Source organism: Lipophrys pholis, assembly GCF_963383615.2.
Source record: "Lipophrys pholis genome assembly, chromosome: 9".
In the NCBI taxonomy this organism is placed as follows: domain Eukaryota; kingdom Metazoa; phylum Chordata; class Actinopteri; order Blenniiformes; family Blenniidae; genus Lipophrys; species Lipophrys pholis.
In genome coordinates, this window is record NC_137639.1 from 28,772,818 (window position 1) to 28,800,299 (window position 27,482).

Genomic DNA, 27,482 nt, shown 5'->3' on the forward strand with positions numbered 1-27,482 from the left:
TCTCCAATCATTAAAAACACCTTCAAAAGTTACGTTTTTTTAAGCCACATAGGCCTTATTCATTAATGCTTTTACTCTGTTTAATAATTAAAAAATATCACTGACCTACATACTGTACATGAGGTCATGGATTTGTCTACACTTAAAGTTTGTTAATAGTTAATGGGAGTTGTAATATTAAACTTTATCATTCATGTTTTGACCTGTTTAGAGCTGCTTTACTGTTTCATAGGTATTGCCGTCATAAAAAAAATATTTCTTTCCAACATCTAAACGTGGTAAAGATAAAACTTCTGATCTGCTGAAGTTCTTATCTCTATGCATGGAGGACAAAGTCATTTCTGATGAGTATTGAGAAACGAAAACGTCACGTGTTTTAACACATAAATACAGACCACAATTGCAGCCTCTCATATTCATCTTCACAGGTAAAGGTACGTATGCCGGTATAGCTGGAGTGTCTGTATTACAGTTTTTCTCTTGAGTGTCTGAGTGCAAGCTGCACTGAAGGTGAATGTTTAATGTGACATATTTCATATCTTTGTTGTGTTTTTAATTTTTTTATTCTGGACCAAAGCAAACATTTTCTGTGTTTATTCAGCTACAATGAAATATACCTCAGTTGTGCTGTTGGTGCTCCTGGTGGGGACAGGCTCCGTTCACACCTATGGTAAGTACAATCTGTCTTTAAATCTTTATTAAGTAGTTAATACCGGTGTACTGAATATTTCCTCCTACAACTGCAGTTGGCCTTTGCTGCCCATATCTATAAGACTGATGACAAAACAACAACTTCCATATAAAACTCTGTATAACGTACGAAATGACTAAAGTTTTCTGATTTTGCTTCGACACTCACAACCTTTTTGAACAAGTTGGTATTTTACTGTACGTCTGTTGTATTGTGTCTCTTTGCATGTATTTCGCTGTGTGTTTTCGCTGCATCTCAACTGTGTTGTTTGCAGAAAATGTGGCCTTGCGTGGAAAAGCGACCCAGTCAAGCAGACACAATAGTCCATTTGCAGCTGCATACAATGCCATAGATGGAAATCATAACGTTAATTATGTTAGTGGATCGTGCACGGCCACAGCACAAGAGACCAGCCCCTGGTGGAGAGTCGACCTCCTGGAGTCCTACATGGTTGCATCACTCAGCATCACCAACAGAGGAGACTGCTGTCCAGAAAGGCTCAATGGGGCAGAGGTGCACATAGGCAACTCTCTGCGACACAATGGTGCTGAAAACCCAGTGTAAGTAAGGGGTCATGTTATACAATATTCACTTTCTAAAGGTTTTCCAACAGTAATAATCGTCCCCATACCTGGAACGAAGCCCCAGAAATGAAGACAGTCTGTCCTCTATCTCCCTGGCTTGTTTCAGTTTTTTAAAAAGTGTGTTGCTCCAACCAGCCAATCAGAAATCAAACCCTATATAGTGTCATCGGGGGTTTAGCCAATCCAAATCAAGGTAGGCCCTCCCTTTGACTCCTCCCACAATTAGGCAGCTCTGCTCTGGCACATGGCACCACTAGAGGAATTACTTCCTCCTCTTCCCAAGATGGGCATGTGTGGGCGGAGCCAGTCCAGCTCACACAGACACAGCAGATTCTGAATGCAGCTCCTATGATCCAATATTCAAATCAAGGAAAAGCTGGATTTGGGGCAAAAAACTTTGAATACAACGTTTTTGGACCAACGAGACTATGTGAAAGTGTTGAAAAGCTGGATTTAATGACTTAAGGCTGATTCATCCTCTATAAGAACAAGAAGAAAGTTCAGCATTCCAGGGTCTTGCCACACATAATGATCATTTTCTAAGGCAAACACACTCTGGCCAAAGAAATTTTGTTCAGCAGTGCCAACCATCAAGACCGAAGTCTCTCTGTACCACACTGCCAAAACTTTGGCTCTGTCGTGTGCTGAGCACACATTCCAGCTCACTAATGACTGTATCAGTCATATTTTAATTATGTATTATGCATATAAGCGCTGATCCTGTGAAAAGGTTGTGAACTGGCAATAGCCGCTCAAAATAAATAAATTAATAAATTAATAAATAAATACCTTTCAAGTTCATGTTAAGGAATTGAACCTGTGTCTGTTTCAAAGAGGGGCGATGTTAATGCATTATTTGTCAAAACTTCAGAAAAATCTGGAATTTTGTTTGATGTGTTTCTTTTAAGATGAAAAAAAATTTATTTAAAAAATGGAAAATGCAAAACGTTGCTTTTCTCTCTCTGTTTTAGGGTCGCTGTAATTACACACATCCCAGCTGGAAGGACGTTGAAAATAACTCTCGCCAATCATGTGGAGGGACGATATGTGACTGTGGTATTACCTGGTCATGGAAAACACCTAACGTTCTGTGAAATGGAGGTCTATGGCTACCGTGCGCCTACTGGTGAGTCTGAAGCTCAATTCACAGCTCGTCATTGCGTAGACCTAATATTCTACTCCCACCAAAATTGGAGCCACATGGACTGTTGGGGTTGGTGGTGTAGTGGTTAGCACTCCCCACTCCATGTGATGCACTGGCTTCCACCAGGTTTCTCTACTGCAGTCACTCTACTGCACTTAAAAAACGTGTGTCTGGAGACTCTGAGTCAGTCAAGAAAACTACACAGTGGATGTTATTGTTGCATCTATAGTTTAAATATGTATTTTTTAAACTATGAATAGTGCAACATTTGTCACTTTTACTTAAGTGTTGAAGCGTGTTGTTTGTTTCTGTTCAGGCGAGAACCTGGCCCTGCAGGGGAAAGCTACGCAGTCGTCAATGAGTCCTGGCGGAATGGCCAACAATGCAATTGATGGGAATCGTGCCAGCCTCTGGACTCAGGCTTCTTGCTCTTCCACCACTGAGCAAGTCACCCCCTGGTGGCGTCTGGACCTGCGCAAAACCCACCGAGTGTTTTCTGTCAATATAACCAGCCATTTACAATTTGAAATTAATGGAGCTGAAATTCGAATAGGAAATTCTCTTGAAAACAACGGCAACAACAACCGGAGGTAATTTACAGGGCCCGTTTACAAGACAACATTTTGAAAACTATGTCGGTTTACATAGAAACGTCAGAAACACTGAAAACAATGCCGTTTTCATGTCGGGCCACTAGTAGGTGCTGTTGATTGTTTCTGTAATGAAACCAAACACACATGCACAGAGAACAACACACTATGAACATTAACAACAGTAGAACACGGACATTGTAGTGGACAGATGACCAAGTTGGATTGTTATTCCGGTGACTGTCAAAATAAAACTACCAAAAGTCCAGGAGAGTCTGGACTGGAAGTCACGACTCTCTGGAGGAAACATTACTGAACACTTGCAGAACTATTAATCACGCCGCAGGACCTGCACACAGTAGCAGTGTTTTCAAAAGGTTGCATTTTGAGTGGCTGTGGGCGACGTTGTCGTGTAAACGGACACCCAAAACACACACACAAAAAAAACGCCATTTCCATTTGAAAACATTGGTGTGAAAACGAGGCCACGGTCTTTTAACTCAGATACAATAAACACAGGTGATTGTTGGAGATCTGATGTGAAACTGGGTAAAACGGTTCACTCATCGAACCTTTTTCCTCTTTCACCAGGTGTGCTGTGGTGGGAAACATCCCTGCAGGCTTCACGGACACTTTCCAGTGCGGCGGGATGGACGGTCGCTACGTTAACATTGTCATCCCTGGAAGACGAGTGCGTCTGTCCATGTGTGAGGTGGAGGTGCACGGGTCCCGACTGGACTAGGTCCGACAAGGAGGACGACGATTGTTGTGGCAACAATATCAGTTGTTGTAGTTCTCATGCAAAAATCTTTGACCATCAGAGAAAAAAAAAGAACCTCAAAATCTGCTGGAGGAAACGAAGCTCATGTATAATATCCACTCTCTAACCCAGGGGTGTCGAACTCATGTTACTTCAGGGGCCAATTGAGCTCATTTTATTGTAGAAATGACTTAAACTTTAAATCCCAATTTGTTTTAGTGCAACAAATTATTAATATATCATTAAGAACTTCACCTTTATTGAACTATCTCTTTATGACAACATTTGGATTAAAAAAACTGCCATTTCAAATACATCACGGTTCAGTTCACAGTCGGCTTCACAAACTACAGATCACAGTGTGTATTTATTGATAAAGTTACATCTTCAAGACGTAAAACATTTGGACACATGTAGCTGGAACTCAAAAATATATTTTCGTCTTGTTCATATTATGAACAAAATAACTTTAAGTGATCTCTAATGTCGACACATTTCTATATCTGTGTAGTAAATCCTGATGACCGCATGGTGCAGATTAAAGTGCGCCCCTGGTGGTCAACTGAATAAACAGCAGTTACTGTCAAAGTTTCTCACTGAGAAAATGTCCTCGTGCGGTCATATGGGACTCTCTGGCAGACCGGTTCTGGCTGTTCGTTTGACACCCCTGATCTAAACTGTCACGGCAACTCAGACTACAAAAAGTTTTTTTTTTTAATGATGTATCCTGTTGTGACATTTGTAAGAGCTTTAAATCTATGAGAATCCAAAATAATGTGTTAAAAAAAAAAAAGCCTCTACTTTTTTGTAAATTAGGAAAAAGAAATTTACAATTCATTTGAAATATTCATTTGTGGTTTGTTGTGCTCAGAAAGACTGATAGATGCACATTTAAGTTGATTTGAAATCACCTGTTTGATACTTTTTAAGCAAAGATTTTGAATTTAAAGTCTTTAAAACCGAGTCCACCTCCTAATGGATCAGCTATTTTGTGCTCATGATCCCGAAACATGCGCTGTTTGTAATATACCGAATATTCTCTGCATCCTGTACCATTTTGAAAAGATGCATTAAAGAATAAAGAGAATTATTTCCAGGTGACAATAATTAATAGTGCAACAGAAAATAGCAACTTCCATGAAAAGTTGATGAACTTGATTTATGTCCAGTTACAACAACTCACACACATTCGAGCAACATTTCCTGAAGCATTGAGCAACGGGCGCTGATGCTCTGTGTCACATTGGTTCACAAGCTGAGGGAGAACAAGTTCACGCTTCTCAACCAACATTTTGGACTTTCTTCATTCTTTCTGCAACCCTGCTTTAATTACACATGTCTTAGTTAAGAAAAAGGGAACGGACATATTAACGGGCATGTATATGTTAAATGGTTAAATTGAAACAAGAGCCAATTTCCTTGGGATGAACATAAACAGGCTGCGATAAAACCAAAACAACTGCAGCAGGAGATTAAAGTGCAAAATGCTGGAGTGCATTAATTAACTAAATTGTCCTCTTCCACAGTAGTTTGCTGAACGAACTGCTTGGCTTGTTTAGGTTTGTCTACATGGTCAAACATATACGCAGACATAGAAACATACATATATACACATAGCAGATGCAATCCAACATCACTTATCAAAAACACACTCCATCCTGACATTTTGTCCTCGGACGACATATGAAATTAATTTTCCTGGTACATGGAAGTGAAACAAGCGTGCGTGGCAGCAGAGCAGTGAAGGGTGGAGGACCAATATGATCCGATTCCTGATTGGTTGGAAATGACTCAACTGGTGTGGAGGTAAAGTCAGAGATGAATATAAAAAAAAAAAAGAAAAGACAAATATACCAGTCTTTGTTGAATCGTTGGACTCCGAGAAGAAAGTGGTTGCTTTGTCCGGATTTCCAGGTGACAACATTTCATATGGTTTTGGAATGTAGGAATCTTCATTTCTGATGTTGTACTTTAATTTAATTCCCAAAATGATCGCGTCGAGCTCGTTGTGGTAAATGAGTCTGACCTTGTGTCGCTGGTGTTTTTGACGAACTCAAGTAAATATAACTGAAACTTCCTTTGTGAACATTACTCAGTGGGGCTTTTCAATACGGGGCTTTGTTTTTGCAATATTAAAGCAACACACGAACGGTGAGGCTGGATGTTACCACTGCAATGAGAATCAAAAATATCGAATATTTTCTATCAATAACAGTCGTCTGTCTCAAACAGAAAGATGAAACTCAGTGTTTTCCTTCTGCTGCTGCTCCCGGGGACGGTTTCCTCCGACAGTAAGTGTGAACTGAGACTGTGTGAGACATGATGTTTTTTTTTTTTTTAAATCACCACCTGGTCAAAATGCAATGAGTTTACAACTCCAAACTCAGTTCTTCCAACAACATTGCAAAGTGTGTGTGTGTGTGTGTGTGTGTGTGTGTGTGTGTGTGTGTGTGTGTGTGTGTGTGTGTGTGTGTGTGTGTGTGTGTGTGTGTGTGTGTGTGTGTGTGTGTGTGTGTGTGTGTGTGTGTTTTGACAGGAAATGTGGCCTTGCGTGGAACAGCATCCCAGATCAGCCGCTACAACTCCTTGTTTGGAGCCGCCTACAATGCGATTGATGGAAACCATGACACCACCTTCCGGGCTGGATCCTGCACACACACCACCGAGAGGGCCAACCCTTGGTGGAGAGTGGACCTGCTGAAGCCTCACGTGGTGACCTCCATCGCCATCACCAACAGAGGAGACTGCTGTGAGCACAGGCTCAACGGGCTGGAGATCCACATCGGAAACAACATCTTGGACAGCCGAATGTGAGACGACAAAATGTGGAATCAACCGTTTCTTGTATGTGCTTGTTTGGGCATTTTGTTGACTTTAACCTCAAGGAAAAGACTTTCAATTCTTTTCTTCCTCCTATTAGAGTTGGTAAGATTCGTGAAGCTGGAGCAGGAGAGACAATCACAAAGAATTTCACCAAGCGAGAGGAGGGACGATATGTGACTTTGGTTCTACCTGGTCGGGAAAAGTACCTCACATTGTGCGAAGTGGAAGTCTATGGATACCCTGCTCCAACTGGTGAGGCTTGAAAAACACGTTCTGGAATAAACTCACAGACCAGCAAATTGTATGCACTCCAAATATTCAACCCAAACCCTAATCCCCAACCCTCGCCCCAAAACCCTACCATCAACCCAAACCCCAACATTACCCCAGCTCTAACTCGCAAACGCTACTCTCAACCCAACACAACCCCATGACCCTAATCCCAATCCTAACCTCAACCCCAAACACTACCTCCTAACCCTAATCCCAATCCTAACCCCAACCCCAAATACTACCTCCTAACCCTAATCCCAATCCTTACTCCAACCCCAAAAACTACCTCCTAACCCTAATCCTAATCCTAACCCCAACCCCAAACACTACCTCCTAACCCTAATCCCAATCCTTACCCCAACCCCAAAAACTACCCCCTAACCCCTGAACCGTAACCCCTGAGCACTCCCCCTAACTCCCCCCAACCCAAGCCCCAAACCCTATTTTTGTGAAAATATAGACATACTGCATTAATCACGTATACTGTGTGACACAAGAAAGAAAAAGGTTTATATTTAAAGGTTGTTATGGCACCGTTTTACCAGTCCAGTCCACTTAACATGAAATTAGGCTGCATGCGGCCTGTGAACTAAAAGGTGTTCGACGTCCCCGCTGTACGCCGTCTGAGCCTTTCCAGTACTGGGGTCAAAGTCAACGCTTCACTGTGATGAAATGAATTCTCATTCGCAGGAGAGAACCTGGCACTCAAAGGGAAAGCCTCCCAGTCGTCACTGCACATGTTCAGCTATGCCTTCAACGCCATAGACGGGAATCGTAACTCCAAGTTTGATCGTGGATCCTGCAGCCAGACAGCCAATGAAATCAATCCCTGGTGGCGACTGGATCTCGGGAAAACACACAAAGTGTTTTCTGTTAGGATCTTCAACGAAGAATCTAATCCAGAGCAGCTCAACGGGGCCGAGATCCACATCGGGGACTCTCTGGAGGACGGAGGAAACAGTAATCCCAGGTACTCCACCGCTATAGCCTCTTTCTACTTTTATATCTGCAGCTGCGTTTCAAATATTTGTGGCTCAGTTGGAAGAACTTGTTGTCCACGTTGCTCCCAATGGAGGCGGACCACCTGAGTGTGTGTGTGAACAGGTGACGGAGGTCAACAGTATAAAGTAGGGATGCACCAATACCAGTATCAGGTCTGATACTGATACTCGTACTCATAAAAGATTCCTGATAAAGCACGTACGCAAGAGAGCACGGGTGATATCAGAGGTTTGGAGATTCTTTAACATTAATGCAAATACAAAGACAGACTGTGAATTATGTTGGTGGTCCAACACCGGCAACTTAATCACAGGAGACATTGGGAGGAGCAGGGTTAGCTCGATGTCGTTCATTAGTTTAACTGCTCAGTGGATCAGGAGGATTCTACTCCAAGTTCTCAAGGCTACTACTGTGTAGTAGTACACTGCCTGTACTGTAGACACAGTAGTATACTGGAGGAGACGTAGCGTCGACGCAGGTGGTTCAAGGCGACGCAGAGACTATGAGTATCATTATGAGTATTAATTATGCTTCATGGCATTCAATAAGTACTCGTATCGGCAAGATGATAAAGGCTAGTACTCGTACTCGTCATTTAAAGTGTGTCGCTAGTTTCAAGTGCTTCAAACCTGCCGAAGCCTTAAAAATGCCAAATATTAGAGACGTTGAATTGCAAATTTCTCGATAAAGCGATTGGTAATATTCAAACTGATCTCACTTGGTGTTTATTTTTTGTTTGTTTTTTTCAGGTGTGCAGTGATCTCAGAAATACAGGCAGGCGCTGTCGTCGAGGTTGACTGCAACGGGATGGACGGCCGATCTGTCAGCATCATGGTCCCAGACAGGGAGGGCTCCCTGTTGCTATGCGAGGTGGAGGTGTACGGCTCCCCGCTGGATTAGCTCCAAACTTCACAGACAGTTTAACTCGTCCTGTTGTATCACTGCTCTATCAGCTCAGGGAGGAACAATTCTAATCATTGGTTGTGATTGTTGCACCCTGTGATGTCGTCCCGATTGGACCCCGAGGCGGCCTGGTCTTGGCCTACAAGCCTTACGTTTGACACCCATTCTCTAATGTGAACTATGATCTTTATGCATCTTCATCATACATAATAAACTTTTACGAAACTTTCTTTGTAAATGTGATTATTCAACACAGAGGACAGGAGAATTATTCGACTAGTGATAAAGGGCTGCAGACTGAGGGTCAAACTAGTTCAGTCTTCAGTGGTGACCGACAAAACCACCACAATCTGCAATAAAAGAAACGGTGCATAGAAATCGAAGTATCAAACATCGAGGAGATGGGAAGTTATGACGGCAAGAAAAAAATATCTGAATTAACAGTGACGACAGGCGAAAGACCGGTAAAGACACTGGGACAGAAAAACCACTTTAACAACGTTTTCAAGTGAAAACGCACAACTGCTCAAGCGTTTTGTGTGTCTGTTTACACAACAACGGTGCTCAAAGTCTCTGAAAATGCAGGTTTTTTTCAAAATGGCTATAAATAATCCCAGTGAGTTCGGATTTTCTTAAGTCGGACTGAAACGCGTCCCTCAGCACACTGCACCATGAACCGCATCGCTCACGTCGTTTAATACGAAACCTGCCTGAACGCGATGATAACGACGGGAGAACAACAGAGGAACGATAACAGAAGATGATAAATGAACAGAACTATTAGGTTGAACGGAAAACACAGAAATGACGCCTCTTTCCCATCAGTGTGAGGTAGGCAACATGCTGCCAGCCCATTTCTGTCAAAAGTGCCTGTCTTCAGAGAAGCAGACACAAGATTGTTCTGGATGAGGCGGAGGGCTGGGACCGTCTGAAAATTACAAACCGCTGCAAAAGCGAAGACAAATACTATAAAAAAACAACCTAATAAAGTGACTGGTATTCACTGCAGCCATCACTTGATCACACAACAACAACTTTGTTTTCTAGTGATATATGGTTTATAGTATCTGTCTTCACTGTTGTAGTGGTTTTGCAATTTGCAGACGGTCCCTGAGCATTTCTGTGGGCTGAGGGGGTGAAAATATTCCTGTTGATGCTGTGAATCCTCGCCTTGCCGACTGTTGTCTAACTTTTGTTTCAACCCACTCATGATGTAGACGATGAAAACGCTGCTACTGCACATGTGCACTAAGACCACAGCAGCTTCTTCTTCTGCACATGCTCAGTAGACGGACAATAGGGACAATGTTTTCCTCCAGAGTGTCATAACTCTCAGTCCATATTCACCGGGGACTTTCTTTTGACAGGCATTGTAATAACGAACCAACTTGGTCTGTTATGCAGACAAATATCCATTATATCCAAATATACTGGCCATTGTTAATGTTTGTAGCGTATCGTTCTTGTGGTTTCATTACAAAAACATACAGCGTGTGTAAATTGACATCGTTGTGAAAACGTTGTCGTGTAAACCTGACACTTTTCTGAAACAAAAACCCCCAAAATTACACGGTGTGTACTCCTGTCATGTTGTGACTGCGTATCTTCTGTTTTCCACTGTTTTATTTTACCCAATACATGAATGTAAAGGAAGGAAATATATAAAGACATTGGGTACAACTCCAGATCTGTACATGTGATTCCTCACACAATTAAAACACAATTATGCTGATCACATGGAATCATCTGAGAACTCTAGAAAAGGAATCAGACCTGTGTCACGTATGTAAACGATCTTTTTAAACCGATAATAACTAAGAAAGAGATAAGGGAACATGAAGACGAGAAGACGAGAACACAAAACATTGTGACTCACGTTGAGACGGGTGTTGCCATCGAGCAATAAAAGACGTTATTTGTTTGTTTAATACATCATTTGAAATGTAGGTTTCTCACATCAAACTGTTAATAAATCACCCACGTCAGATCCAGAACTTCACGATTGTTCATATGTGGCACGTATTACCACATATCAAACATCTATTTGTTGTTCAAAGCGGCTCTGTGGAAGAACGGCTGCATTGCTTCAACAAAGTTGGGATGAGGTCGAACACATAAGTTTGTTCCTGCTGCAGGGAGGTTTCGCAGAGAGGAAGTCGTTCTGCATTGTGACATTCACGTATCCCTGTGAGACCGCTGCATAGGCAAAGGACAGAATCATCAGTTTTACTGTATTGCAGAACTGAAGCAAAGAAAAACAAATTATGTGGAGAAAGAAAAAGTTAAGCAATGCACACCTGGTGTGACCTTTGTTTTTTGTTTTTTTTACATCATGGTCCTCATGGACGTTCCTTTCATTTATATCGGATTGTCATAGAAACATAAATCATCTCAGTTCAGTCGGAGTTAAAGAAAACCTTTGATTTCTCCTGAATAACTTGAACTACGTAGGTTTTATGTCCTGAGATGCTCTGCAGGGTGTGAAGGTGTGTAATGAGGCTGAACATTATAACCTTCAGACGTTTTTGATGCTCTGAGAATTTAAGGATTTATATTTTTGCATTTCTCCTTTATTTCTTTTTAGTTTTTCGAATGCTACGTCTGATATCAGATTGCTTTATGTTGCACTACTTCATTCTTCTTATTGGAATTTTATTTTGTCATGTGGAGAGATTTTAGGAGCAATACTCCGAAGGGATGTATTAAAGAAAAGTTAACTGAATATTGAAATGTTCTAAGAAATCAATATTTTTTTTATATTCACAATGTGTAAATTATGGGAGCCCATTTCCGTCATTTAAAAAAGGTAAGAAAACAAAACAACTAAATTATGAGATAATAAGTCTGAATTATGAGACAGGAGGTCAAAAATTGTAAGATACTTTTGCACAAGTTAAAAGTAGCAGGTTGTCCTTTTCCATTGGACACAGAAACTTGATTTGCTTGATAATTCACATGGGGTCGTATTAAGCAAACACACCCTTTAAATGATTTTAAGCAAGAAAAATAGAAAGAATAGAACTGATGTGGCTGAAGTGGAAACCTTCATTGAACAGCAACTGGAAAACTCTGGTCAGTCTCATGGTTACAGATGAAAAATGCTGTTTGTATGGAAAAGGAGAGCTCACACCAGCAAAGACCTGCTACTTTTGACTTGTGCAAGATTATCTCATAATTTTGACTTACTATCTCATAATTTTGACATATTATCTCATAATCATGACTTACTATCGCATAATTTTTACTTATCTTATAATTATCACTTATCTCATAATTATGATGTCTTATCTGATAATTTTGACTTATCTCATAATTATAATGTTGTATCTCATAATTAAAACTTCATATTTCATAATTTTGACTTACTATCGCAGAATTTTGACTTATCTCATAATTATGATGTATTATCTCATCATTTTAACTTACTATCTCATAATTTTGACTTACTATCTCATAATTTTGACTTCTCATAATTATGATGTATTATCTCATGATATCAACTTATGATCTCATAATGCTGATTTGATTTATGATTATAGTATTATATATATATATATATATTTGGGTTTTTTTAAGTGATGGAAATGTGCTCCCATAGTAAATTGCTACATTGATCAAATAATGGGAAAATAAACCAATCTCTAGGTCATCTACAAATTAATTCTTAGGTTGATCAACTAATTGAAAACAAAAATCATTTCCCCAGCCCTACACTTCATAGTGGAACCAACAACCTCTCTGCACCGTCACATTTGCTGCAGTCTTTAGAAATGCTCTGGTCCAGGGTGAAGTCCAAGCCGCCACTGCAGGCCAGAGCTTTTCAAACAAAGACTCGGCCCGTTTCTTTTCTTCGGTCTCTGCTTGGTGCCGCGGTACAACGGCGGCGTCCTCGCCGACCCCCGAGGCCAGGGCTCTTTAAAATCGAGCTGAACTCTTCGAATGTAATCATTTTCCCCAAATTCACACAAGTTTAAATTGCAGCGTCAACAAGGGAGGAAACGGTCGAAGGTCACGTTAGAAAGTGAAGAGCAAAACAGAGAAGTTTGTAATGTTGAAACATCCAGATGGCGTTTCACATTTTAAGGAGAAGTTTGATGGAGAGTGCAAATCGGGCCAAGAAAATTTTTTTTTAATGCAACTTGGCACATTTGGTGAGGAAACTTTGCTCAGAATGAAGAACAGAGTGAGAACACTGAAAACAACGGCCTTAGCATGTTGGACCACGAGTTGGTGCTGTTGGTTGTTTTTGTATTGAAAACACACACACGCACACGCACACGCACACGCACACGCACACACACACACACACACACACACACGCAGCAGAGAACAATCTGATATATATTTAAACCCTGAATAAACACACTGCAGAACTGAACTGAGAGGATTTACGTTTCTGTGCGTCGTGCATTCATTCCTCTGAAGATACCAGAATACAATTCGTAAATATAAAATAAAGCTGCAGACGACCATGAGGGATAAACAAGTCCCAGGGGCGAGAGAAAGAGCACTGTTACCTGGGTGAAGCACAAAGACATGAACATCACCTGCACATGTGCTTGTTTATTTATCGTAAATCATATCGCTATTGCAATAATCGACATCTTTTAACGTTGTGTTACAATGCTTTGAAGTGGAGTAAAACTTTTTCCAGACTCAAATGTAAACTTCACTGACGGTTTTTAGAAAACGAATCAGGAAATTAAAAGCTCCAAGTCAACTGGAGCACATGACAACGCCATTTCACAATTTCTTCTCTTTAATTCTGAAAATATGGATACAGGAACTCTTCAAATCAAACTTGAGATTTTGGGGTCGTCGCATTCAGTACAAGAGTTGAGTAACTTAATAGTTTTAATACTTTTTCTTCATGTCCTCTGACGTTGAGCAACCGGGCTTTTGCAACACAAGCAAACCTCTGCAACAATCCACTGGAGAGCTGAAGAGGTGATTTTTCAGGGCGTCTAACGTCGCGCCGCCGTCTGATTAAAAGATCAAGACGGAAAATAACAGGATGTGTTTTCTGGGACAACCAGTGGGATTAATTTCTCTGGCGGTGGGGAAGTGAAACAAGCGCGAAGCGGCAGAAGCACGGCGAGGTGGGATTGGACGACGTGGAGGCAAAAACATGATCCGATGACTGGCCGGAAGTAGAAGATGGAGGAGGATATAAAGAGAAAAGACGAGTGGTTTCTTTCAGTTGAATCGTGGGACTCCGAGAAGAAAGCAGCTCTCGCTTTGTCTGGATCTCCAGGTGACACATTTCACTCATTACTTTACAAACTTTTTGCTCTTTGTGTGTCTAAAAACGACATTTCATCGAGAGGAATTTGCTTTCTGGACGTTTCCCGTTGAGATCTTTTCTATTCTGGATTTATCTAAGTGAATGAGTCACAAAACACTGTAAAATACAAGAGTTCAAATTTAGATTAACATAAAAGCTTCTGCACTTCTATTAATGTTTTTGATATTAACACTGTGTGAATGTTGGAAAAAAAAGTCTGTTTTGCCAAACGCATCATCTTGTTTCACATCATGATTGATCATTTCACGATGACCTGATGGATCAGAAATATTGAAGGACTGAACAGCAGCTCAGTTACACTGATGTTATTTATTGGTTGACAACAATAAAAAATTAAAACTGATTTATTCAGAAATGTTAGGTACTTAAATATTTGTCCTTTTTTTTTATAAATAGATATATATTATGTATCTGTTCTTTATTTATATGTCTTTTCCCGTCATCTTCAATTGATGTACATTCATTCATGTATTTCTACTCCAAAGACGGAAAGTGTCGGATCCCATTAAATTCTTCAGTCAGAACGACGATGTGAATTAAACACGACTTTCTCCAACAGGATGACGAAACTCAGGGTCCTCCTCCTCCTCCTCCTCCTCCTCCTCGTTGCGACGGTTTCCACCTACAGTAAGTATAATAACGTGATACTAATCTTTGGTCATAACAACTCTGTTCTGCTGAAGATGCAGGAAGCAAGTAGAGTTGGTTTTTTTTTGTTTGTTTTAAACAAAGAATATTAATCATAACTTGATTCAAAAACAGATCGCTGCTGAAATACAATAACTTGATCCATGTTGGCTCGACTCTTTTATTGAGGTTATTTACATCAGGGTTCTACAACGTGCTGCTCCATGCTCAGAATATGTAAATAAACATTTTTCTTTTTAATTTATTTATAATCCTCACTGATTTATTAATTTATTATTTTTTTAATGGTTTAATCGCCATCTAAAGATGGAAAAAAATCTGAAATTGCCAGGATAGATACAATTGGTTAAAATAACTAAAACTATTATTTAAGTTACTCCAATCCGATCAAACCGCCAAGAAGATTGTAAAAATTTCCAAGAGAGTATTGAATTTTTAACTTTTCTTAAGAGTAGCTCACACAACACAAAAGGCCTGCTTTAGCATTAGGTCAGGCTGAAGTTTGTAAAAAACCCCACAATGCAACAGCTAAAGGTCATTTCACTGCATTTCCCACCAGGTTTCATTAAAATCGTCTTTATGTTGAGATTGTGGTCATTTTCTGCAGTAAAACGTTTGGGTTTTGTTTTAAACGTTGACATTTTTATCACGTATACTCTGCAAAGAAAAACTATAAAGTTTTAGATTAAAAGACAATATGACACGACTTTACCGATCCGGACTACTCGAGATGAAATTAAGCAGCACGTGGCCCCAGAACTGAAATGTACGGAAGAGTTTTAGGGCCACTGAAGAAAAAAAAAAAATTCGGAGGCTAAAAAAAAAAAAAAAACCTTGGTGGCCCCAGAAAAAGTCGAAAATCAAAATCGAGATTTTTTTTTTCCATCCCATCGTCTATCCATCCCTCATCATTTGCCCGTAGATGTAAACCACATTAAATCACTTAATTCTGACTGTATCGGGTTGCTTACTGCTTATGGACATGTGATTTTACACAGGATTTCCTTGATAAATAAGAACATTTAAATAAGCAGCCCGGGATCCGTGCCTTTGTCCTTCGTACTCGACGAACTTCCTCGACGGAACCAGGCAGCAGGCTGCTCTGACTCTTACAGTCCTGATACTGATGATAACTGCACCGTGTTTATGAGCTACACTCTGTCCTGAAGCATCTTTTCATCTCATCACTTCATCAAACCGCCTGATTTGCATTTTGAGGAAGCAGTCACACGCGCTGGCATGTGGATGGACGGACTTTTTTTTCCACCGTGAAAAAAAAAAAATCTCGACTTTGATTTTTGACTTTTTCTGGGGCCACGAAGGTTTTTTTTTTTTTTTTGCCTCCGAATTTTTTTTCTTCTTCAGTGGCCCTAAAACTCTTCCGTAGAAATGAGTTTGACAGCCCTGGTTTAAGTCAAGTCATTTAGGATCACCCTCAACTAGTGGTGGGCTGCGGTACTGCAGTGTTAAGAACCTCCACCGAGACTCGAACCCAAGCGGTTCAGTCTAAAAACCCCCAATCTGCCACTTTCTCCTTTGGAAGTTCATTTATTTTGTTGACGAGCGTCCGACGAAAATTTGACAGAAAACTTGGCGCTGCGCGGGAAGGCGACCCAGTCGAAGCGGTACGAGCACGTGTACGGAGCTGCCTACAGCGCCATCGATGGGAACCGTGACTCCGACTTCAGCAGGGGCTCCTGCACACACACCGTGGAGATGGCCGACCCCTGGTGGAGGGTGGACCTGCTGGACAACTACGTCATCGAGTCTGTGGTCGTCGCCAACAGGGAGGACTGCTGTCCGCTCAGGATCAAAGGGCTGGAGATCCGCATCGGGAACTCTTTGGAAAACAACAGCTTGGTGAACCCAGTGTGAGTGAAAATACAAGATTTAACAACTGTGCGACGAAGCGTAAAATTTTGGCTTTTTTTTCCTTTGGATACTTTGCCGACGTTCTGCGTCCCTAACGAAAACCTGAATCCTCTCTTCTGTTTCCCTCAGGGTTGGGAGAATTTCTTCCGTCATTTTGGAAGAGCTGATGATTACCAACTTCACCGAACGAGTTGAGGGACGTTACGTGACTTTGGTTCTGCCTGGTGACAGTCGAATCCTGACTCTGTGCGAAGTGGAAGTGTACGGTTACCCTGCACCAACAGGTGAGATTTTTTAAATGGAGATATTATAGCAAAAAAACGTAACACTAAAATAAATACAATACAAACGACTCCTTGCAGGAGAGAACCTGGCAGTGAAAGGAAAAGCCTCCCAGTCGTCACTGCACATGTCCGGCATTGCCTACAACGCCATCGACGGGAATCGCAACGCCAATCGGGAACTCGGGTCCTGCAGTCGCACAGACAATGAAATGAGTCCCTGGTGGCGACTGGATCTCGGCAAAACACACAAAGTGTTTTCTGTTAAGGTCACAAACCAAGAATCTAATCCGGAAGAACTCAACGGAGCCGAGATCCACATCGGAAACTCTCTTGAAAACGAAGGCAACGCCAACGCCAGGTACTTCCATAGCCGATGTTAAAGGAGTCATACTATCCAGCTTTTCAACACTTTCACATGGTCTAGTTGGTCCTAAAACATTGTATTCAAATTTCCCCAAAATCCAGCGTTTCCTTCATTTTCCTCCATTTGAATATTGGATCATAGGAGCTACATTCAGAACCTGCTGTGTGTGTGTGAGCTGGACTGGCTCCGCCCACAAATGCCCATCTTGGGAAGAGGAGGAAGTACTTCCTCTTGTGGTGCCATGTGCCAGAGCAGAGCTGTCAAATTGTGGGAGGAGTCAAAGGGAGGGCCTGCCTTGATTGTGATTGGGTGAACCCCTGATGACACTACATAGGGTTTGATTTCTGATTGGCTGGTTGGAGCAACACACTTTTTAAAAACTGGAAAAAAGCCGGGGACAGAGAGGACAGACTGTCTTCACTTCTGGTCGTTCCTTGTATGGGGACGATTATTACTGTTGGAAAACCATTATGATTTTGCTTATTATGACCCCTTTAACGACTTTGTCTCCAACACAAGATTGAGCTTGTTTTTCTTTATTATTTTTTTGTTTCCTCTGCCAGGTGTGCAGTGATCTCAAACCTCGAGGGAGGTGCCATCCAGGAGTTTCAGTGCAACGGGATGGACGGCCGCTACGTGAACATAGTCGTCCCAGACAGAGAGGGGATCCTGACGCTGTGCGAGGTGGAGGTGTTTGGCTCTCCGCTGGATTAGACAGACAGCGGTTCCCTCCTGCGCCAACGTTGAGTCACAAGAAATAAGGCTTTGAATATCATACAAAACTAATCTTAGCATTGCTTTAAAAGAGTACTACGTGAAGGTTGTTCCTCTATTGTCCACCAGGTGGTGGTGTTCAGTCACTGTAGTCGTTCATGGTAGTTTCAGTATTAGATTGGATAAAATTTAAATCCAGTTAAGAGATTTGAATGTGAGCTGTGAGAGCAGTTTTGGCCTCATATCAATACTTTGAGTTTATAAGAATCATTCAGACTCATAAATTGTCATCACTTGGCAAATTGTTGATTTGACTGAGCCAACCGGCTTGTACCTTCAGCCTATTTCCCTATGAATTCTCTGTTTTTTGTCAAAGATCTGTGAATTGCTAATGACTAACTGGACGTGCTTAAAAAATAAATAAAAATCTATTAATCAGCTCTGAAATACACACGGATGTTTTAAGAATCTTTTCTCATCTTTAATTCAGATTTATACATTTCTTTTCCAGACTATAATGCCACTAAAGTTAAACGTTAGATTTTATTTTTCCCACCCCCAAAACTAACTTGTGCCGACGTTACTACTCTACATAATTTACCAACATATTTTCTAATTCACACTTGCATCCTGCAACACACACGTCGTCCACTGGTAAAATCAGTCATGTACCTGGGAAATAAAGTCAGTCTGATTTCATGATTCAGCAGTTCAGCTGCTGCAGACCACTTCTGTTGGACTGGGATGATCTGCCAACCAATGAATAGAAACGATGACATCATCCGCAAAGAAATTTCACTGCGACACGGACGATGTTTGAGAAAGAGAAGGTCGGAGAACTGAGTTTGGAGGGGTGAATTCAGCAATGTTTACATCTCATTTGTAACCGGGGTGGAAACTTAAGTATGAACTTAAACTCCAAAGAGAAGGAAGTGCTTTAAAAAAAATAGAATAATAAAATAAGAAGATGAATCAGAATATCAAAAAGTAGAAATGTTAATGTCTCAAACAGAATAATCATGTTAGATGTAAAATGACATTCGGACAACAATAGTTCTTCAAATATGTTGCGATAAACTCTCGAAAACCCAACTGGAAATGCAGGATGTCCCCAGCTCAGGGTCTGGTTCTGCTGGTTTCTTCCTTTTAAGATTAAAGTATTTCTTTTCAGTGTCGCCAACGCTCACGTGGATCTGTTGGGTTCCCTGTAAAGGAGCTTTGAGATGATCGTGTTTTGCGTGGCGCTATATAAAAATGAATTAATATATTATGTTTCACCTATTCAAGCTTTTAAAAAAAATGACTTATTGTACCGCTTTGTACTAAAACAGGAACATTTGAATCGTCCAAAATGAGTATTTCAGGGTTGTTTTGCTATAATTTTACTAATAAGGCCAAATTAAGATGAAATCAGGCTGAATGAAACAATTTCTTCAAGCTGATACCGTCATTTCTAGTTTTTGCCGACTTGTTTTCTTTAATCGACACAATGCAAGATGGGACCCACAGATTTGATAAAAAAAACACCCGCAATACATCATCATTCCAGGAAAAAAACATTACGTGATTTTGACGCCTCCATTAAAAACTAATCAAAAAGAAAAGCAACCGTGTTCATGGCAAATACTTTATTTTTTTTTCAAAATACAGACAAAATAGACAAATCTTATAAAAGACATCTGAAACACACCAAGGGCTGCAACAGGAAGAAAACTGTTCATGTCAAAGTGTTTGTTTTTGTTTGTTTGTTTTCTTTTGGCCTCATTCTAACCGTAACAGCAGCATCACTCCTGACAAACGGGCACTTACAAGACCACACAAGCACAGCGAGTCTTCAAACAAAAACTATAACTGTTGGTTTGTTCAAAAGGCCAGCCCACTAATCTCACTTGTCCTGTAAATCTCCTCATAAGGGTTTTAATCCGACCCGTCACGAGTCCTTATATAGATACAATGAGAGAGCTTAAAGCATCGAGGAGTCGTGGATGAACATTGAAGAAGAAATGTGGGATGAAAAATGTAGAAAACCAAAAGGAGAAACTCCTGCTGCTTCCTCCTCCGCGATCAAACGGCTCAGAAGGAAATCTGTACCATTCTTATGTTTAGACTAATGGAGGTGAATCCAGCCTCCAACAGAAATCAGTTTCCCTGCTGGATGCACGTCACGTGCTCCACCAGAAGGGGGCGCATCTTTTCACTGGATCCATATAGTTTTCAAATGTGTGTACTTACTAGAGATACACGATATCAACATGTGCAAGATACATCCTGCAGAAGACTGGACTGAGTTAAATGTTTCCACGCACGATGAATTCAAGCTCTGTGAATTAAAAAAATAAAATAAAAAAAATCACAGAATTTTAAAAAGTCAGATTTAATAAGTAAATGCATTGATAACCCAAAGTTATTCCGAATTGAACAAAGTTCCACTTTGGAATCACTGCTGGTGGAACTGCAGACGCACATGTGGTGGAGGAAAGCAGGCGGTGGGATTTTGGGGAAAGAGAAAGAGCACTGTTATTAGAAAGAAGAACTCCTACAGTACAAACCCATTAACACTGATCGCTTCAGCTTTTGTACTTCTCTCAATAATCAATATTAACATTGCATATCGCTTTGTTAGCCTGCATACTGTGTTTTCTGGACTATAAGCTGAATCTGTCAAAAACATCTGTCACGAAGGAGGAAAACGAAAAAAGAACCTTCGTGCTTTTAGCTCACGATTAGCCTTCGTCGTTTTCTTCATCTACTAACAGCTTCTAAGATTTTCTCAAAGTTCCTCATTTTCTGCTGTGTATAATATATTTTCTACTTTTTAGTTTAAATTCTGCTGTGTAACTTTTTCTCAGTCAGGCAAATACGGCAGTAATGGAGGTTTTTCTGTGGTACTGTAGCAGCATTCTGTTGTCATACATTGACATCTAGTGGTACCAGGTGGTAATTACCAAAATATTTTGATATACAAGTCACTTCTTTATGAGTCACATGATCAGGTAAAAATAACAACAACAAAAAAGTGAGACTTCTAGTCTGGATAATACGGTATATGCTTGTTGGCGTTTTGGGAATGTTTATTGAAAATGTTTGAATAATTTGGGTTCAGCTCTCGGTGTCATGAATGAATTAATTCCGTGGGTTGGATTTTGAGATGTAGTTTACATCACGTCTCTGACCTTCAAGCATAAATATTGATGGTTTGAGATCATGAGTAGTAACTTCGGTACGGGAGTAAAGAAGGTATGACACCGAACCCCGGCTTGGACTGATGGTGAGGGATGTGAAAAGAGAAGAGGAGGGAAAAAAAAAAAGACAGAATCCAGCATAAAAATGTGTGAATCAACATAAAAAAACAAAAACATTTTCTGTCAGAGACTCTTTCTTGTCCTCACACTGAGCAACCATCTTTACTGTACAGACTTGAGAGTACTGCTGATACCTTCACCTCGTTGTGGATAATAATCACACAATGGTATTTTCTAAACCGCCTCGAACAGAAAGAACCGACGACTGCTACTCTTCACATAAAAGTCACAGCTACTACAAGTTGGCGGTCACAGAACTCACAGGCGGATGGTTCTCGTTTACTAGAACGTTGCTACGGTACCCTGAAAATGCAGCTTCGATAACGAGACTTCCTTTGGCAACAGACAAGAATCAAAGAAGAACAGAGAACCTTTTAAAGGTCGTACAAAAACAAAGGCGTTTTACAAAACCACCGAGTGGATATTGACGAAAAGAAACAACGCTGTAAGCCGGCAGTTTGGAGGAAATCTAATGGCTTTGTTTACGATGTTCGTCCGTTAAAAAAACATCCTAAAACTGGATCAGGAGCAAAAGTGTTGTTTTGTTCAGAAATGTTGAATTCAGTCCAACAACAATGCTGAATGGCATGTATTTTAAAAAAAAAGACTTAAAAACTCTTAAAACACAGTTTGCTGTAACATTGAATTTGCATAAAAGTATTCACACAAATAAATTATAAAGAAATAGTGTACTACTGGGGAAAAACAAAGAGTCAACACTGCATAATGGTAGAAGAAGTCAGCGTTCGTGGAGTATTGCTTCACAGTATGTGGACATCGTTACTAGTCGGTCCTGCCAGACGGACGCAAACATCGTCGCTGAAAACGAGGCTCGGGGGAACAAATGGAGCCGGACGAGGAGCTACAACAGCTTCTGGCTCGTTAAGGGAGCGCGACGGCTAAAAGGCTTTATGTCACTGATACAGGAAACTGCGAGGCCACTCGGAGAACTTACTGCGAGTCCACGGCTCCGTGAATCGCAACGATTGAAACGTTTGACCTTTTTGGAAAGAAAAAAAATAAAAAAAAGCAGCAACGGCAGAAAATGACCAAAAAGATAGGAAATGAAAGGACGTGGTGTAAAATACCAGGATGGGTGCCGGTCTGGATCCAGAGGTGTTATCTGAGATCTCTGGAGGCTTTGGGGACTTTGAGGACTTTGTAAATGTCATTGGCAAACACTGTGGTGAAGTGCGGTCTGGAGTTCCTGGTTATGTGAGTGCAGAGAGGAACTTTACCGACGTTTTGAGGATCCTCGATGTCCCAGATCTCCGGCATGCTGCAGCCGGGCCTGCGACGGGAAGGAAGGAAGAGGGGGGTGAAAAGACGGGACCGTCAGAAATGGAGGCTTGTCTTCCAGGTGTGTCGTTGTACCTCGTTCTCCTGGTGCACCAGGAATCCTCCAGAACAAAGAAGTCCACTCCCAGCTTCATCAGGTTCCTCTTCACGGTTTCTCCAGACATGCGGCTGTACATGGAGTACACCAGCTTGGTTCTCTCTCTGGGAGGAACAACAATAATGTTGGATTCAGCGGTGTTGGTATATGATAAACAGTTTCTTATGTACATTACACTTATCGATAAGCCATGTTTTCAAATCGCATTAACATGATTACATTTTCTTTACTTGCTGCTGGAATTTTAGGTCCCATTTCAAGTGAAAACGCAAAAGATTTGTTTTACTTTGGGTCCGTTTACACGAACGCCTCTCAATATGGAACCTTTCTGCATAAGCTTGGCCTCCGTCTCGCCACCAAAAAAAACTGCTACTGTGCATGGACACTACGGTCGAAGTAACATGTACAAGTATGAGGGGCTGCACACTTGATTAAAACTACTGTCCTGTTTGCATGTTATGTGTTTTGAATGTTTTAGTCGTTTTGCTTGCATGAAAATAAACAAAAGGTAAAAGGTAAGAGAGCTTGGCTCCCCAATTGGGGGATACCCGCCATATCTGGCAACGCTGGTCAGCCGTGTAGATCTATTTTCTAGTGGCTGTTCAATACGAGCCGGCAAAATGTAGACAACATGACGAGGGACAGAAGAAGGAGAATGAGGTAAAAAGAAAGCAGCTTCTCCGTGACGTCAGTCACACGTGAATGATGAAGCAGTTGCATGTAGAAAAATATCCAAATTGGGAGCATATATAAACGAGGCCTCGGAATCGGAGCTTTCACACCGCCACAAAACCGGATAAAAGGCCGGATGTGAGTCACTTGCGAGTAAAAAAATCTGAATTGGGTCGTTTTCCCTGCAGTGTGAACGAAGCTTAAGACAAGCAGCTGTTTGGCTGAGCTGACCTCAGGCCGGCGTCCTCGTAGTGCGGGTGGTTGACGATGGGCCGACCGGTGGAGAGCTTCACGCTGGCCATGGTGGGCATGGCTCCGGCAAACACTGAATCTGCGTTGATCACATGAACAGTTGAAGCGGTCACGTTGCGGTCGTGGGAAAACCAGCACAACAAACACAGCTTCTCTGTTTGGGTTCATCAGACTGTAAGATCTAAAACTAATAACTTCTTGTTGCTTCCAGCAGAAATTGGCTGCAGTGTGTTTTCTCACCCTGGGGAACTGTAATGGCGTCACGACTGGAGCTGGCAGCTCTCTCAGTAAACCACTGTAAATATTTTACTATGTAATAAAAGCTGAGCAGTAAACATAATCTTCCCATTAAATATTTGTGATAATGCTGATCGCTATACTGAGGATGAGGGTTTTTTAGTGCTGCTGTGGAAGGCGTCTCTCACCGGGTCTGGTATTGTCCTGGATCCAGTCCAGCAGTTCCTCCTGTGGCAGGTTGCTGAACTCCCCGATGATTCCCCACTGAGCCTGCAGGTTGGAAACTCCCTGCACGGCCATGACGGCCATGACGGCGAAGATCACGACCTGGTGCTTAAAACGCTCCCCGATCCAACCGAACAGCTGAAGGGGAGACGCATTGAAGCATGTGGGGAAGGTTTGAAACAGGAAGTGAGGTTGGAGGAGAGGAGCGGACCTGTTTAGAGCAGATCAGTGAAGCCATGATGCACATGTGCGGCGTCAGGAAGAGCTTGAGGCGCATGATGAGGACGGCCAGGACGGCGAAGGCCACCAGCTGCAGGCTGTGATACACCATCTGCAAGCGTGGAAACACACAGCTGGTCGAAACAAACGGGGTGCGGCGAGCCTCAGTCAGGTGACCAAGCCTTTCAGCAGGGAAACGGGCCAGAGCAGGTGTCAGGAAAAAAACCTGACCTGTCAAACTGGGTTTGTCACAAACGTCCACAGAAATCTTGCTTCATTGGATTGTTAAATTCAGAATTACTACCAGCCCACAACAAAGAACATTTTTACACGTGCTAAATTAGAGAAATAGGTACCCCCCCCCCCCCCCAAAATAATCTATACATTTAAATGTAATTAATTGAAATTAATCCACAGCAACCCTGTGATTAATCTGATTTTAATCATTTGACAACAGTAACATAACAAAATGTAGGAAAAGTGAAGCACTTGAATTATGCAGTGGAATAATCGTAGATTGACATTCAAATTAGTGCCAACTGTTTTATTTTTTTTAAAGATGTGACTGTGCTAATTTTTAAGGCAAATCACGTGTTGCTGCTCTCAGTGGAGTTATAATCACTTTAGAGGCATCTGCCCTCCAGTCGGGAGTGATCAAAAACCCCGAGCTGCGTTTGCTGGACCGACTGTATAACCACATTTGCACGAGGCTTTGATCTGAAGTGTGTTTCTTTTTTTTTTTTTTGAAGGAGGAGGGCTTCTCTTCCTGCGACAGAGAGAACGTTACTCACAGAGCTGCACAGAAACATTAAAGCCATTATGTGAAGAAACCTCGCTGCACTCTGGCTGGTGGATGAACATCTGAGCTTTTCCCGGCCCGGGGAGAGACATTACAGAGAGTGACACGGAGCGGCTGGGAGAGAGCTGACAAGAGGCAGCCGAGTGGGATTTCAGAGCAGAAGGGAAACTGCCTTTCATTTCTTAGTAATGAGAAAAAGGGATGAAAATCACTTAGGGACACGGCGACCGAGCCGACTTCACTGTGCTGAGGGAAATCTAATCAAATGAAACTGGTCCAGAAGAATGGAGCAGCGCAGGGAAGAGAATGGCTTCACGCTCATGTGGAGGTGTTACTGAGATCATACCTGCATGTATTTTTTAACATAAATGATATGAAGCGTGGTTTTCTCACCTCTCCCTTCGCGACAATTTCAGACCTGCAACAAAGGAATAAACACAAATACATCAACTCCTGAAACAAATCATCAGCTATGAATAATATAGAAGTATTAATAAACTGCACATAAACAAGAGACATAATAAACACAAAGGGAACAAACAAATATATTTATCAGTCAAATCGCTTGTTACAAGCCAACTAATCTAAGACATTAACAACATTGACTTAAGTGCTTGTATTTGTTGTAAAACTCGACATTATATCACAATATTGAGTGTTTGTCGACCAGGGTGTCAAACATAAGGCTCTGATGTGAACAAACCGCCAAGCAGATTGTAAACATTTCAAAGAAAACACCTTTTTTTAAACAAATTACTATACATATATACATACATACACACATATATATAATTTTTTCTTTTTTTTGTGTGTGTGTACATTTCACTGTATTTTGACCCAAAGGTTTCATTAAAATTGGCTTCATGTTGAGACTGTAGTAATTCAAAACACTAGAAGAACTGCAAAGTTACTGCTGTTCCTTAAAAAAAAAAAGAAAAAACATCGTCACCCTGGACACTCCCTGTTTCAACTGCTGCAATAAAAACAAGAAACAACAGATTCAAAAATAGTTTTTACTTAACTCAAGGCTACAATAAACAATTAATGTGCAACATGTTAACAAGGGTCCAGTGCAACAAATTATACGCTTGTGTGTGTTTGAGTGTGGGGTATCTGTTTGTCTTTATGTCTCCATTTTTATATTTTTTGCAGTTTTTACTGGTAGAGTTTTGTTTTCATGCAAAGACAGGATCACACTTTTAAATCTCGTTGGACTTGTTACAATGACAATAAAGAATCCATCCATGGTACTAATTGCTTTGTTTTGCAAAAATATAGACATTTTCATCATGTATAGTCTGCATGACAACAGAGAAAAACTTAGAATTTAAAGGTTATTATGGCACTATTTCGCCGGTCCCTGGCCCCTGAACTAAACTGAGTTTGGCCTCCTGGTTCAGTGGAGAGGTAAGTGAGCCTGTAGCCAGAAGGTCCCTGGTTTGAATCCCACAGCCGATGGATCACCGCTTTTGCCAGATCAAACATGCAGATGATCTTGTGAGCGCAGAGGAAGCAGCTGAATCGCATCACATTAAAGATGGAGTTCATAAGAATCTATGTAGTGCCACTTTTTGTGCACAAGGTGGCAGTAATGAGGCAGTGTAGTACTGCTACAGTCACTTCGCCTCTTTTCAATGAACCTCTGGTGTTCATTCAGCATGCTGGAAAGAGACTAAATGCTGGATTTATGAGACTGGACAGGCTGAAGTTAGCTGGTTTCCATGACGACGGCACAGCAGACATCAATGGATTGGATCTCGAGTGTCGTTTTCTTTCGTTAGCATATCTTAATTATTATTTTTTTTTTTTTTTAAACCTTTCTGCAGTCACTTCAGTCCAGACAGGAAGCCTTACCCTGCAGCTTCATCTGCATCTTCCATCTTTGTTTCCCCTCCGTGCCTCAGGGATCGAACGACATCCTGGACCGTCTGAAGTGAGAATAAAATAAGTGAATATTTCAAGCTCGGTGGAGAATGACTTTTTTGAATGAGAAGATCTCTCAGACAGCTTGGCCATGTACCGCACGTCATGCTTTGTCAAATCAATTCATGTATTCTTAGCTTAGCGTGGGCAGACTGTAATAAGATTAAACTACATAAAAAGAGCAGGTCCTTAAATATTTCTTCCTCTGATGTTTCCTGTACGAGTGACAGGAATCGGGAGTAAATGTTCTCACTATTCTTTCCTTTTGCGAGATTAAATATACATCTGGATATGTTGATTTCCTCTGCAGAGTACAGAAAACAGGAATACAAGTTGAAATTAAAAAGTTGGTGTAAGGAAACACGTGTATAAGCCGGAGCAGACAAAGACCAGCGCAAGTACATTTATATAGCGAATACTAAGCATAACCCAGCAGCGTATTTTTGAGAAATAAAATCTTTTGGCATAAATTGAGAAAATCCTAATGCGATTCACCGACA

General features: G+C 41.2%; 3 protein-coding genes across 3 annotated transcripts in view; 2 read left to right on the forward strand and 1 right to left on the reverse strand.

Annotated features, from left to right (window-relative positions):
* The first annotated feature begins 605 nt into the window (after positions 1-605).
* On the forward strand, positions 606-9,000 carry LOC308114445 (uncharacterized protein). Its single transcript, XM_080471318.1, has 10 exons — positions 606-670; positions 966-1,251; positions 2,247-2,401; positions 2,736-3,009; positions 3,601-3,735; positions 6,002-6,060; positions 6,306-6,579; positions 6,690-6,844; positions 7,556-7,835; positions 8,617-9,000. The coding sequence occupies exons 1-10, from the start codon at positions 607-609 to the stop codon at positions 8,765-8,767; spliced, it is 1,833 nt and encodes a 610-aa protein (XP_080327444.1). The 5' UTR covers position 606; the 3' UTR covers positions 8,768-9,000.
* A 4,719-nt stretch (positions 9,001-13,719) lies between these two features.
* Positions 13,720-18,410, forward strand: LOC308114089 (uncharacterized protein). Its single transcript, XM_080470733.1, has 6 exons — positions 13,720-14,024; positions 14,635-14,702; positions 16,309-16,594; positions 16,725-16,879; positions 16,958-17,237; positions 17,807-18,410. Exons 2-6 carry the CDS (start codon positions 14,636-14,638, stop codon positions 17,955-17,957), a joined length of 939 nt encoding a protein of 312 aa, XP_080326859.1. The 5' UTR covers positions 13,720-14,024; position 14,635; the 3' UTR covers positions 17,958-18,410.
* A 1,162-nt stretch (positions 18,411-19,572) lies between these two features.
* dpy19l1l (dpy-19-like 1, like (H. sapiens)) overlaps positions 19,573-27,482 on the reverse strand; it is a 30,479-nt gene continuing 22,569 nt past the window's right edge. The window contains exons 16-22 of the mRNA XM_080470732.1: positions 26,914-26,987; positions 25,453-25,477; positions 24,253-24,372; positions 24,005-24,179; positions 23,559-23,658; positions 22,634-22,759; positions 19,573-22,550 (exon numbers count right to left, since the gene is read on the reverse strand). Of these exons, the coding sequence (XP_080326858.1) occupies positions 22,379-22,550; positions 22,634-22,759; positions 23,559-23,658; positions 24,005-24,179; positions 24,253-24,372; positions 25,453-25,477; positions 26,914-26,987 (792 nt within the window). The 3' untranslated portion in view covers positions 19,573-22,378. The remainder of the gene's footprint in view (positions 22,551-22,633; positions 22,760-23,558; positions 23,659-24,004; positions 24,180-24,252; positions 24,373-25,452; positions 25,478-26,913; positions 26,988-27,482) is intronic.

Bases quoted from the DNA above. Each gene is read 5' to 3' on its own strand.
- LOC308114445 (XM_080471318.1), top strand. From the start codon at position 607: ATGAAATATACCTCAGTTGTGCTGTTGGTGCTCCTGGTGGGGACAGGC. The intron at 6,061-6,305 runs GTAAGTGTGAAC...GTGTTTTGACAG, and splicing joins GGGGACGGTTTCCTCCGACA to GAAATGTGGCCTTGCGTGGA. The intron at 6,580-6,689 runs GTGAGACGACAA...TCCTCCTATTAG, and splicing joins AACATCTTGGACAGCCGAAT to AGTTGGTAAGATTCGTGAAG.
- LOC308114089 (XM_080470733.1), top strand. From the start codon at position 14,636: ATGACGAAACTCAGGGTCCTCCTCCTCCTCCTCCTCCTCCTCCTCGTT. The intron at 16,595-16,724 runs GTGAGTGAAAAT...TGTTTCCCTCAG, and splicing joins AACAGCTTGGTGAACCCAGT to GGTTGGGAGAATTTCTTCCG. The intron at 16,880-16,957 runs GTGAGATTTTTT...GACTCCTTGCAG, and splicing joins CGGTTACCCTGCACCAACAG to GAGAGAACCTGGCAGTGAAA.